At 36.7% G+C, this 12894-nt stretch overlaps 1 protein-coding gene across 2 annotated transcripts in view; it reads left to right on the top strand.

The window, feature by feature from the left end:
• The window catches only part of PDGFC (platelet derived growth factor C), a 242398-nt gene that overhangs the window by 126897 nt on the left and 102607 nt on the right, over positions 1-12894 (top strand). For both annotated transcript variants that reach the window (XM_043487665.1, XM_043487675.1), the window contains one exon: positions 11237-11432. In XM_043487665.1, coding sequence (XP_043343600.1) covers positions 11237-11432 — 196 coding nt within the window. The remainder of the gene's footprint in view (positions 1-11236; positions 11433-12894) is intronic.

Genomic DNA, 12894 nt, shown 5'->3' on the forward strand with positions numbered 1-12894 from the left:
AGGGATTCTTGCCCACAGTAGCAAATATAATGGTCTTCTGAATTAAATTCACCCATTCCTGTCCATTTTAGTTTATTGATTCCTAAAATTTTGGTGTTCACTCTTGCCATCTCCTGTATTTCTGTACTAGGCAGTTTATCCTGAATCATTGTAGGTAAGAAGATCATTGAAAGTTCGTCTTCCATAAATGAGCCTTCATTGAAAATGTTATACCCCCAAACCAAAATAGATTATTTTTACCGTTACCTTGAGGTCAAAATACCATGTTGCCAAATCACTGCCATTTGTTTCCCATGCCTGAATACTAGAAGAATTTTATAGATCTTACTTGTGGTGTAACATCAATTCAGATATTTCAGCAATGAAAAGGGAACACCAGCAATAGCCACACCAGGATAAATGGCTTGAAACTGCCACTCCAGGCAGACCCAAACATGTTTGCTATGTAACAATTTTGGTTACTTGTATAAAATCTTAGCTCTAACTTGTTTAAATGGTGTAAGTAATTTGATTAATCATGTTTTGAGAAGCCTAGAAATGGGCTGAATTTACTGTGTGCTTTGAGCTGGGATCTGGCCCCGTCTTGCTGTCCTACTGTGTGTCTGTCTACTTCTGTGCATCGACTTTTCCATCAGACTGACTTCTAAAATGACACCTTATTAGCTACAGCAGTTCTAGACCTTACTTCTGTGCCCGACTTGGTCTAGTTCTCTACTGTTGAGGAAAAGGAAAAAAAAAGCCACTGGATTCACTCTGATTGGCCCATTAGAGCTAATCCATGGAACAAGGGAAATTGGTGTATGTTGATTTTCCAGGCATACTTCTGGGTAGAGTCAGTCCAGGACTGCTTCACCGTGGTGGTGTTGGGGGGTTCCGGGAAGATGCTCACTTGTAAACTTTTCATCATTGCACATGGAAGGTTTGCTCTGAACTTCTGAACTGGGTCCTCGTTTCTTACCATTGCTCATAGTTAGGTACGATGGTAATGGCTGAGTTCATTTACTTCTTATTAGATACAAAATAATTCAAACCGTGATATGCACGGCTATGTATAAAATAGATAACTGACGAGAACCTGCTGTAAGTATGGGTAACTCTTCTCAGCGCTCTGTGGTGGCCTGAATGGAAAAGAAATACAAAAACTAGGGGATTTATGTGTCCAGGTAGCTGGTTCACTTTGCTGCGCAGCAGAAACGAACACAACATTGTAAAACAACTATATTCCAATAAAAATTCATCTTAAAACGACAGTGTCAGGTCAAAGAAACTGCATAATTTTGCCATCTTCTTCAGTCAACCTGAATTGCTGATTCAGGCAATTGGGGATTCGCATTCACTGTTGAGAAATTACTGCTTCTAGCTTCATTAGTTTTGTCTGTGTGAAATTGGATTCCTTGTGTATACTGGCCAATTTTGCATTATCTTTCATAGCAATCTCCAGTCCACTAATATCAGAAAAACTGGACAGTTGATAAAAATTTTTCTTTCTCACTGTGTTTGAATTAGATAGAATATGATGGACAAGATGTCTGTTTTACATACATACTGATTTATAATTATCAAGGTGGTTAGTTTATACAAGTATCATTTCATTTGAATTTTAAAACAACCTCTGATTATTGCAAGTTTATAAAAATTAAAACCTAATGTGAAGTATCTTGCCTAAAATAACAGATTTTTACCATTAACTGATTCATAGTTCAGAGTTAAGATAAAATAATAATACATGTGGTATTCTCAGTGTGGTAAAATTATAGAAGGTGCTTTATTTAAAAATGAGTATGTTAAGACAATGGAAAATCTCAGTAATGAGTAATATAAAACGTGTCACCTGGAGCTGAAGTATGTATGTAGGTAATAATAGATGAACTTTGAGTAAAATATGAAGTAAGGGACTTGAGGAATATACATTGTAAAGGTTTATTATGTCTACATGTATAGCCTCTGGAAACTTAGGAATGAAAGATGAAATATTGAAATATTGACTTTTTTTGCCATGAGCTAGGAAATAATTTTTCTTTATGTTAGCAATATGTACCATGTGATGCCATGTGCTGGGCGAAAAGCTAGGTACTGGTTACAGACTTCAGAATCAGTTCTGTCTAGGTTTTTCTGTCTCACTGAAAGCTCAGAGTAGAGCAGGAAAGAAAGGAAGGTCAGCCCACCAAGGATGATTAAAATATGCCACCCTACATAGAGAACAGACTTACGGTATCGCCCAAGGGGAGGAGGTGGGGTAGGGATGGGTTGGGAGTTTGGGATTAGCAGATGCAACTATTATATATAGAGAATGGATAAGCATCAAGGCCTTACCGCATAGCAGAGGGCACTATATTCAGTGTCCTGAGGTAAACTGTGATGGAAAAGAATATATATAAAAAAAATTGTGTGTGTGTATGTGTGTATAACTGAATCACTTTCCTGTACAACTCAAATTGACACAACGCTCAAACGCAACTCCACTTGAATAAAGTAACTTTTATAAGATGCAGCCCTCAAGGAATGTACAAAGGGAATTCAGGATTACATTCTATCTGAAGTGGGTTTTGATAATGGAATATATGCTTACTAGAATTTCTAGTTGAGGAATGATACTAAATTACAGTCTTATAAGTTGTCACATTAAGAGTACAAAGCTTCGCCTGGTTCAGACATCCCAAGCCCTTGGTGCAGTGCATGAAAGAAAATAGGTTCTCAGTATATGATTTTTGACTATTCATTCCCTTGAGGAATAAATGATTATCATCTGTGATAGATTCAAGAGCCACAATTGTATATATTTTAAATAATTGCTTTTGTTATTATGGCTTGCTTAATATAGCAATCTCTTATTTTCCCCTAGTGCACATTTATTCTCATACATAATTCATGAATAGTTGGAGGTATTGTTGTTCAGTCACTAAGTCATGTCTGACTCTTTGTGACCCCATGGACTGCACTTGCCAGGCTTCCCTGTCCTTCAGGATCTCCTGGAGTCGACTCAAACTTACGTCCATTAGGTCAGTGATGCCACCCAACCATCTCATCCTCTGTTGCCCACTTCTCCTGCCCTCAACATTTCGGGGTCAAAGCTTCGGGATCTTTTACAGTGAGTTGGGTTTTCACATCAGGTGAGCAAAGTATTGGAGCTTCAGCTTCAGTATCAGTCCTTCTAATGAATATTCAGGATTGATTTCCTTTATGAGTGACTGATTTGATCTCCTTTCTGTCCAAAAGACTCTCAAGAGTCCTCCAGCGACACAATTCTGAAGCATCAATTTTCCAGCTCTCAGCTTTCTTTATAATCCATCTCTTACATCTATACATGAACTGGAGAAACCATAGCCTTGACTAGATAGATCTTTGTTGACCAAGTAATGTCTTTGCTTTTTAATATACTGTCTAGGTTGGTCATAACTTTCCTGCCAAAGATTAAATGTCTTTTAATTTCATGGCTGCAGTCACCATCTGCAGTGATTTTGGAGCCCAAGAAAATAAAGTCTGCCACTGTTTCCACTGTTTTCCTATCTATTTGCCATGAAGTGAAGGGACCAGATGCCATGACCTTAGTTTTCTGAATGTTGGACTTTAAGCCAACTTTTTCATTCTCCTCTTTTACTTTTATCAAGAGGCTCTTTAGTTCTTCTTCATTTTTTGCCATAAGGGTAGTGTCATCTGCATATCTGAGGTTATTGATATTTCTCCCGGCAATCTCGTTTCCACCTAGTGCTTCATTCAGCCTGCATCTCGCATGATGTACTCCTCATAGAAGTTAAATAAGCAGCTTAACAATATACTGCCTTGACGTACTCCTTTCCCAGTTTTGAACCAGTCCATTTTTCCTTGTCCAGTTCTAACTGTTGCTTGTTGACCTGCATACAGATTTCTCAGGAGGCAGGTAAGGTGGTCTAATATTCCCATCTCTTTAAGAATTGTCCACAGTTTGTTGTGATCCACAAGGTCAAAGACTTTATTGTAGTCAATGAAACAGATGCTTTTCTGGAATTCCCTTGCTTTTTCTATGATCCAGCAGATGTTGGCAATTTGCTGTCTGGTTCCTCTAATTTTTCTATATCTAGCTTGTACATCTGGAAGTTCTCAGTTCACCTACCAGTGAAGCCTAGCTTGAAGGATTTGAGCATTAACTTGCCAGCTTGTGAACTAAGAGCGTTTGTGTGGTGGTTTGAACATTCTCTTGTGTTGCCTTTCTTTGAGATTGGAATGAAAACTGACCTTTCCCAGTCCCTGCAGCCACTGCTGAGTTTTCCAAATTTGCTGACATATTGAGTACAGCATTCTGACAGTATCCGCTTTTAGGATTTGAAATCGCTCAGCTGGAATTCCATCACATCCTCTAGCTTTTTTTGTCATAATTCCATGCCTTCCTCCAGGGCATCTTCCCAACCCAGAGCTCCAACCCAGGTCTCCCACATTGCAGGCAGTTTCTTTACCATCTGAGCCACGAGGGAAGCCCAAGAATACTGGAGTGGATAGCCTATCCCTTCTCCAGGGGTTCTTCCCAACCCAGGAATCGAACCAGGGTCTCCTAATTGCAGGCAGATGAGCTACAAGGGAAGCCCCTAATGCTTTCTGAGACCCACTTGACTTTGCCCTTCAGGATGTCTGGTTCTAGGTGTGAGTGATCACACCATGGTGGTTATCTGGATCATTAAGATCTTTTTTGTATAGTTCTTGTGTGTATTCTTGTCACCTCTTCTTAATCTCGTCTGCTTCTCTTAGGTCCTTGACATTTCTGGCCTTTGTTGTGCCCATCTTTGCCTGAAATATTCCCTTGGTATCTCCAGTTTTCTTGAAGAGATCTCTGTTCTCTCCTATTCTGTGAAAATTTCCTCGATTTCTTTGCATTGTCCACTTAAGAAGGCTTTCTTATCTCTCCTTAGTCTTCTCTGGAACTCTGCATCTAGGTGTGTGTGTCTTTCCCTATCCCCTGTGCCTTTTATTTCTCTTCTTTTCTCAAAGAAGAAAACCCTTCGGAGATAACCACTTTGACTTCTTGCATGTCTTTTTTGTGATGGTTTTAGTCACCGCCTCCTATACAAGTTATGAACTTCCATCCATCGTTCTTCATGCACTCTATCTACCAGATTTAATCCTTTGAATCTGTTTGTCACCTCCACTGTATAATCATGACAGATTTGATTTAGGTCATACCTGAAGAGTCTAGTGGTTTTCCCTACTTTCTTTGATTTAAGCCTGAGTTCTGCAAAAGGGAGCTGATAATCTGAACCAAAATCAGCTCCAGATCTTGTTTTTGATGACTGTATAGAACTTCTCCATCTTCAGCTGAAAAGAATATAGTCAGTCTGATTTTGGTTTTTACCATCTGGTGATGTCCACATGTAGAGCCATCTCTAGTGCTGTTGAAAGATGGTGTTGGCTATGACCAAGGTGTTCTTTTGGCCAAACTATATTAGCTTTTGCCCTGTTTCATTCTGTACTGCAACACCAAACTTTCTTGTTACTCCTGGTATCTTTTGACTTATTTTTGCATTCCAGTCTGCTGTGATGAAATTTTTTCCTAGTAAGCTTTTGTTCTTGCATGTAATTCATGAATAGTTTGAGACAGACTGCACTAACTTCTGATTGTGTTTCTTTTATTTGCTCTTGTTTTATAGTATGTAAATGGTAGATTGAGTCATGACAAAATAAAAACATGAGTCATAGTTTTCTGTCTAGCATATTATTGTACTTTTATGCTAATAAACAGGATTTAGAATATTAAGCATTAAAAACTCCTATATAGTTTATAATTTATATAGACAGATTTATTTGCACAGTGGAGCTCAGGTATACTGTCTCTCTACAGAATCAAGAAAGATTAATTGAGATAACTCTGGATTTTCCAGGCAAAAAGGTGCCATTTATGGAGCCAGTGAAACAAGCCATATACACATATGTATGTATGTGTGCATGTTTATATATGTGTAATATGATTTTAACTAACTTTTGTTAAAAGTAAAATTTGTTAAGGCTTAAACAGATTGAAAATGGAAACAGGCTTGTGAAAACTAGCAAGATTAAAATAAAGGTTTATCACAATAAAAAAAAAAAAACAGCTATTGAACAGAGCAAAGCACAAATAAGACATTGACTGTGTTTATGTATCAAGGAAAGGTTTGGAAATAGATGCAACTGTTACAGAAATGCCTTTTCTGACCCAGTTTGAAAATAACATATTTAGAAATAAACACACCAAAAATCATATAAGACACCTGTGAAATCTACTATTTCACAAGGATACTTTCCTATACAGCCTTGCCTATGTTAATAGGATCCCGAATTCTGCCGAACTTTAAACCAAGATTCAAGACCCTTCTGTTTACCTCCTTCTGAGTCCTCCAGGACTTTTCTGCTACAGTAAACTTAAAACATTAGCATGCAGAAGGACATGTATGGTTTCTCTTTCTTTATGGATCATATCTTGTCCACAAACTTCTTTTTTGATGTTATCTTTTAAAATAATACAACTTTTTCAAGTATTACATTTTTATTGCTTTCCATGATTTTCTTATTCTAGCTGCTTTCATTCATAATGAATATACCTTTAAAGGAACTACCTGCGAATATGGCAAGTAGTATAAAACTACTTTGATTTTAATGTTAACTTATTTAATTTAATAATGTTTAATGTTAATATACAAATGTGTAATGATTTTTTAAAAATTAATTTCCTTAATTTTTGGCTGCGTGGGGTCTTGGTTGCTGTGCTGGGCTTTCTCTAGTTGCAGTGAGCAGGGGCTACTCTCTAGTTGAGGTGTGCAGGCCTCTCATTGTAACTTCTTTAGTTGCAGAGCATGGGCTCTGGGGGCAGGTCAGTAGTTGTGGCGCACAGGCTTAGTTGCCCTGTGGCATGTGGAATCTTCCTGGACCAGGATCCAACCCATGTCCCCCACCTTGGCAGGTGGACTCTTAACCACAGAACCACAAGGGAAATCCCTGTAATGGTTCTTTATAACTGGATTGATGTCCAAGCTGTATGGTTTGCAGGATATTAGTTCCCCCACCAGGGACTGAACCCAGGCTCTTGATAGTGAAAGTGCCAAGTCCTAACCACTGGGCTGCCAGGAAGTTCTCTTTGTAATTGTATTGTATGTGAACATATATAGTCAACAGTTTTGCAGTATTTACATGATTAATCTCCTTTCTTGTCCTTTTTTAATTTTTATTTCATGTTAGTTTTCAGTACTCCTACCTCAAGGTGGATTGGGCAGGATAATAGGAAAAAGTGTTAATATTAAATTTTAAAATTTACTGTCTGTAAGTATTTTCATGCTAATCCTATCTGGATAAACAAGCCTTATTCTTGTTTAGGATGCATTGAAGTAGAGTGTTGCAAATACTTTTATGATTTGCCACCAAACATCTGTTTCATTTCTTTGGTACTTTCTTTGAATATCCTGCTCATTGTTTAGGAAAAGCAAATGTTCAATAAAGTAGTCACAAAATATGCACTTGTCTCTACCCTGATATCCTAGTAAAGTTCTATGTTTGGAAAGATCATTTTTAAACAACTGAACTACGAATGCAGTCTTATTTTGGTAGATCCTAAATGTTGTTTCTTTTTTCTTTTCTTTTTGATTATAGGCCTACTTGTTGGAGATTTACATAAACTGTTGACAGTCATGTGCAAATCATATGTATTTGGTGGCAAACCTCACTGCATTCCAAGATGATTTGGGGGGAGCAGCAATTTAACTTAAAAGGAAATTTACAATTCTTTTACCACAAATAAGGTCTAGATTTTCAGCCTTTAAATTATGCTTAATTATAGTTTAATGAAATTGTGAACTATAGAGGAAAAAAGATGTAAACATAATTTAAGTATATGCATTTTAGCTATGGGCTTTTTTGCCTGCATATATAAAAATAGAATTCAGATCTTTTAGTATCCATGTAGTTTTCTAGATTGCATATGAAAGCATAAACACAGCTATATTTGTGAAGAGTGTCTCAGATGACATAAAGCACTTTTTTTGAGACAGAAGGGGGAAAATAATAAATTTTAATAAATCTGATTGGAAAAAAATTAATTCATTAAAAAAACATTAGTTGCCAAAGTGAGAAGGCCTTGAGGATAAACTACTCTAATCCACCTCCAAAATATGTATGTTATTAAAATTTCAGAGAGTGGGGAAATATCTCTTTTAAGAGAAATCTTTGAAAAAGAGGATGTATTAATTTAATTTTGATAGTAAATTGTCATTGATTTATTAAAAAATTTGTCAGTATAGAGAATTCAGCCAACTTGATAGATCCTTCTGTGCTCTTACAATAATTACTGGTGCTAAATTATGTGCATAGGAGAGGTATTGATTATTTCATATATATTAATATAACTAATGGCCAATCCAAGCATTATCCCCCCAATAAGACAGAACATGTTTCTGCACAAATTATAAGTGTAATTATAAGTAATGATTAAATTTTTCAATTTAAAAATTCCATGGAACTTAAAGGCATATTTACATAATATGATGATATTCCCCATCACATGCACTGTATATATTCGAAGGAAATCATATTTGTCTTTATCTTGTCTTGAAAGTGAAGTCGCTCAGTCGTGTCCAACTCTTTGCGACCCCGTTGACTGTAGCCCTCCAGGCTCCTCTGTCCATGGGATTCTCCAGGCAAGAATACTGAAGTGGGTTGCCATTTCCTTCTCCATACCAGCTTTTGCAGAAGCATTGTTGAAATAACTGGGTTTAAAAGAATGAAAAACCTGCTTTACGAACCATAACTACAACTTGTTACAATTATGTGAGGTATTTTAACAAGAAAATAGGTATTCTTTAATCCTAACCATATTCTCACTAATAAATAACCCTTAACATTGTCTTTTGAATTCTGGAAGTTACTTAAAGTGTATTATTTAGTTGCATTTTATCGGTTGAAATACGTATTTTGAGTTACATAACTACTAAATGACGAGTTGCCACAATTACTGTAATTGCCATTGAGAAACAGGGGCAAAGAGACATACTTGCAACCGAAATAGCTTCATGCACAGTAGATGTGTTAGTCATCTACTGTTATGTAAGAAATGCCCAGAAACCTGCAATTTTTGCAAAACTTCCCTGGTTTGCTTTCAGGTGTGAAGCTCAGAAATTCAGTCCTGGGAGACGGGGCTTTTTCTCTGAGTTTTTACAAGACGAAAACCAAGGCATCAGACTGATCCCATTTCCTTTCTGGAGAATAGTAGAGACACTGCCTTGGATTCATCCAGGTCTATTGAGGCTTCAGGATGGAGCCCCCTCTTATTCAGTACCCCTCAGCTGCTCACGTCCTGAGCATCTGAGCATGCAATCTCTTCTCTTTCCAAGGCTGGCAGCACAGAACTCCCCCTACAGTCTCTTTCATACTTTGAATTTCTTAAGATCAGGAAGCACCCAGCTTCTGTTTAGGGCTTTTCCTATTTAGGTTCAGCTCCCCCTATAAGCTAATTTCTGATCAATTCGGAGTTAACTGATCTGATCATGGGAGAAATGCTCCGTCCTTTTCACAGTTTCTAGTTGAAATCAAGGCTCATGCACACATGTCGGACACAGGGTGGCGGGGGAATCACCTTAGTGTCTGCCTTCCAGAGCGAGAAGCGAGGTCATTGGTGTGAAATCATGGGCAGAGCGAATGAAGTTTAAATACTGAAGAGGCAGTTGGGCACTAGAAGTCCATTCCATTGGTTAAAAGGGAATTAAGATTAGTAGATACCCAGAACTGTGTTTAAAGAGCACAGGGAGCCGTATTCTATATCTGGTTATTACCCACAGTGGAAAAGAATCGGGAAAAGAATATATAACTGAATCACTGTGCTATATACCTGAAACTAGAAACTAACACAATACTGTAAATCAATTATATTGCAATTAAAAAAAGAGAGAGAGAATTAGGGTTTGGAAGTGAAAGAATCGAAGAGGAAAAGGCAGAAAACTATAATAGAAAAAAAGAAGAGAGAAGAAAAATGTAATTTAGTATAGAATGTCGTATGACCTAAAAGGCCTTAGACAAATCTGTATTGCAAAGTTTGATGAAACATATCTAAAAGGAGTCAATAAAATGAGGAATGTTTCATATTTCCACAAGCAGCTATATGTATGTTCAGCCTGGAAATTGGAGAAGGACAAATAAAGGGAAAATGGTGCTTATAAAGTAATGATACTCTTCTCTCTGTATAATACCACAAATACAAAATTCAGTCTTATGAAACATATCTCTTAGGTATGACAGCGATTAAGGTATTGGTATAGTTTAAATTACTGTCCTGATATTATGAGTATATCAAAGTTGAACAAAAAAGTGTCAGGTATGTACCATGCACATTACTTTGTGTTCACGGTCCAGTTCAAGCCTTTTAAATTGTTTTAGAAATTGAATTGATTGTTTAAGGTTTTGTGTTTTTGTGATTTTTGTTTGTTTTTGTTTTCCATTGTTTTGTTTTGTTTTTACTGGGATTTAGCAGACTTAATGGATTGGATCTTCATGACCTGAAAGGGCACAAATATCTTATGTCTTAGATTTTGTTTTTGTGGATAAACAGCTGCTCATTTCCCAAATATCAGTCATGTGTTTCCCCTCAATATCAACTCTTAAATGGGTAGACATAGGAACAATTTTGTCTCTATGCACTTGTGTATAAAATAGATAACCAACAAGGAGACCTATTATATAGCAGAGGGAACTGTATTCAATATTTTATAATAAAAAAGAATCTGAAAAATATATATATATACATATATATATAGCAGAATCACTTTGTTATACACCTGTAACTTTGTAAATCAACTATTTCAACTTGTCCTAACAATACTGATTTTCCTTACCCCTCATTTCTCCCCAGCAATCTAATCAGAAGTAAGAGATATTATTAACAATGTATTTTGGCATTTCATGATGTAAAATGTTGCCATGCCTAATAAACTTGGAAAGTATTTTATACCGTATTCGCCTCTTAGAAATTTAAAACTTATGTTAGCCTTTTCAAGTCGCTGAGAAGCCTTGCAACATTTCTTATAATTTCTTATCTTTGTAGACTGCTGATAATTCCCATACAGGATATTGACACGACTGCTTTGACCTCATTTCTTTTTTCAAGGTCATTTAAGGGTTGAGATCATTTAGTAATTACAGTTCCTGGAAGACTTTGGGCTTGTATCGGATACCTCTTTTTCTGAAGTTATTTTGAAACCCATAATTTTTGAAATCTGTTCTAAGTGTGTGTCTACGCTTCTGGTTTTACTTTTAGGTGTACAAGATCCCCAGCATGAGAGAATTATTACTGTGTCTACTAATGGAAGTATTCACAGCCCAAGGTTTCCTCACACTTATCCGAGAAATATGGACTTGGTATGGAGATTAGTGGCGGTAGAAGAAAATGTGTGGATACAGCTCACATTTGATGAGAGATTTGGGCTTGAAGACCCAGAAGATGACATATGCAAGTAAGTTATCATACTTGAAATTCCAGCAAAGTAACAACTGTTACAGTTTTTCAAGATGCTTCATTCTGAGGGTGTGATTTTTAAATGCCATCTTTTGTCCTCTTATATTTTTCTGATCATCCAAGAAATTTACATCCTTGTTTAAGCTATGTTTCCATCTACTTCTGAAAATAATTTGAGGTAATATATGGCACAAAAATATGTATACAGTAAAGCAATTTAAAATACAGAATAGAGTAAAAAACCAAATAAAGGAATGTAAGTTGTGCCAGAGTGACCATTAGTGCCAAAAATTTTACATTTAAGCTTCCTCATAACCAAATCAATAAGATAAACAATAAGCTATTAAAAGAAAAAACAGTATCCATGGCTATGTATTGCCCATAGCATCCAGTACCTATAGGGACACACATAGATACACACACACACACACACAGACACACACACACACACACACACACACAGACGGACATACACACGGGACTCAGAAGTTTGAATATCCTAAGAAAGAAATACAATTCTGAAAGCAGAATTAGAAATTTAGATTTGCATTATAGTTGACTAGGTAGACATTTATCATAATTCTCCTAGAAACTTTCATGAACTAAAGTCAGCTGGAGTATTTCACCCATGCAAAAGACCACCTACCGTATGTCATACAAATATTACTCTTTAAATCCTATGTGAATACACTTGTCAAGGTTGGGTGGTCTTATGGAAGATTTTTCACTTCATTGGCATTTGTATATCATGAAAATATTTTACTTGAGCTTCTTCGTGAGGGTCTTTATTTTCCCTTTGATATACAAGTTAAAAGAGAATTTTTGCTTTATGGTATATTACAGATAAATATTTCAATACAGATAAAATAAACTTTATACTTTACTGTCATCACAATTTGTATCTTTAACCTTTATATATGTAGTTACTTTTTTCAATTTCTTCTTTCTGTGGATAGCCGCATTTCAGGTTATTTTTTCCTCTTCTGTCTCTAAACTTAAGCCTGGAAAACAAGAAGTTATTCTAGCTATTTTTGGAGATGGTGCTATTCAACCCTTCATTTTATAGATAAGCAAATGGGTTAGAGAAATAAAATAGCGACCCTGCATCTCATTCATAGTTTATAACTCAACACATGCTAAGATCCATTTTCCTAACAATCACAGAGGTGGTTTTCACCATTCTCTTCTGCACCTCTTGCCTTCTTTTCATGTGAAGTATTACATAATGTTGTAGAAATTGCAGAGTTTAAGATCTGGCCCTCTTTGCAAAGTAGCAAGTTAACCTACAGCAGTCTCATGGACTCTGACCACAGACAGCAGGCTCGAGGTTCCCAGACCAAGGGTGGGTGATGGTAGTGGTAGGAGTTGCATTCCCACAGGTCAGTGCCAGGAGGGCCATGTTATACCTGGGGGCCTGGCAGAGTGTGTGAGCGGAGAGGTGACGTTGTGTGTGTGTGTGT

Source organism: Cervus canadensis, chromosome 1, assembly GCF_019320065.1.
Source record: "Cervus canadensis isolate Bull #8, Minnesota chromosome 1, ASM1932006v1, whole genome shotgun sequence".
Lineage (NCBI taxonomy): Eukaryota > Metazoa > Chordata > Mammalia > Artiodactyla > Cervidae > Cervus > Cervus canadensis.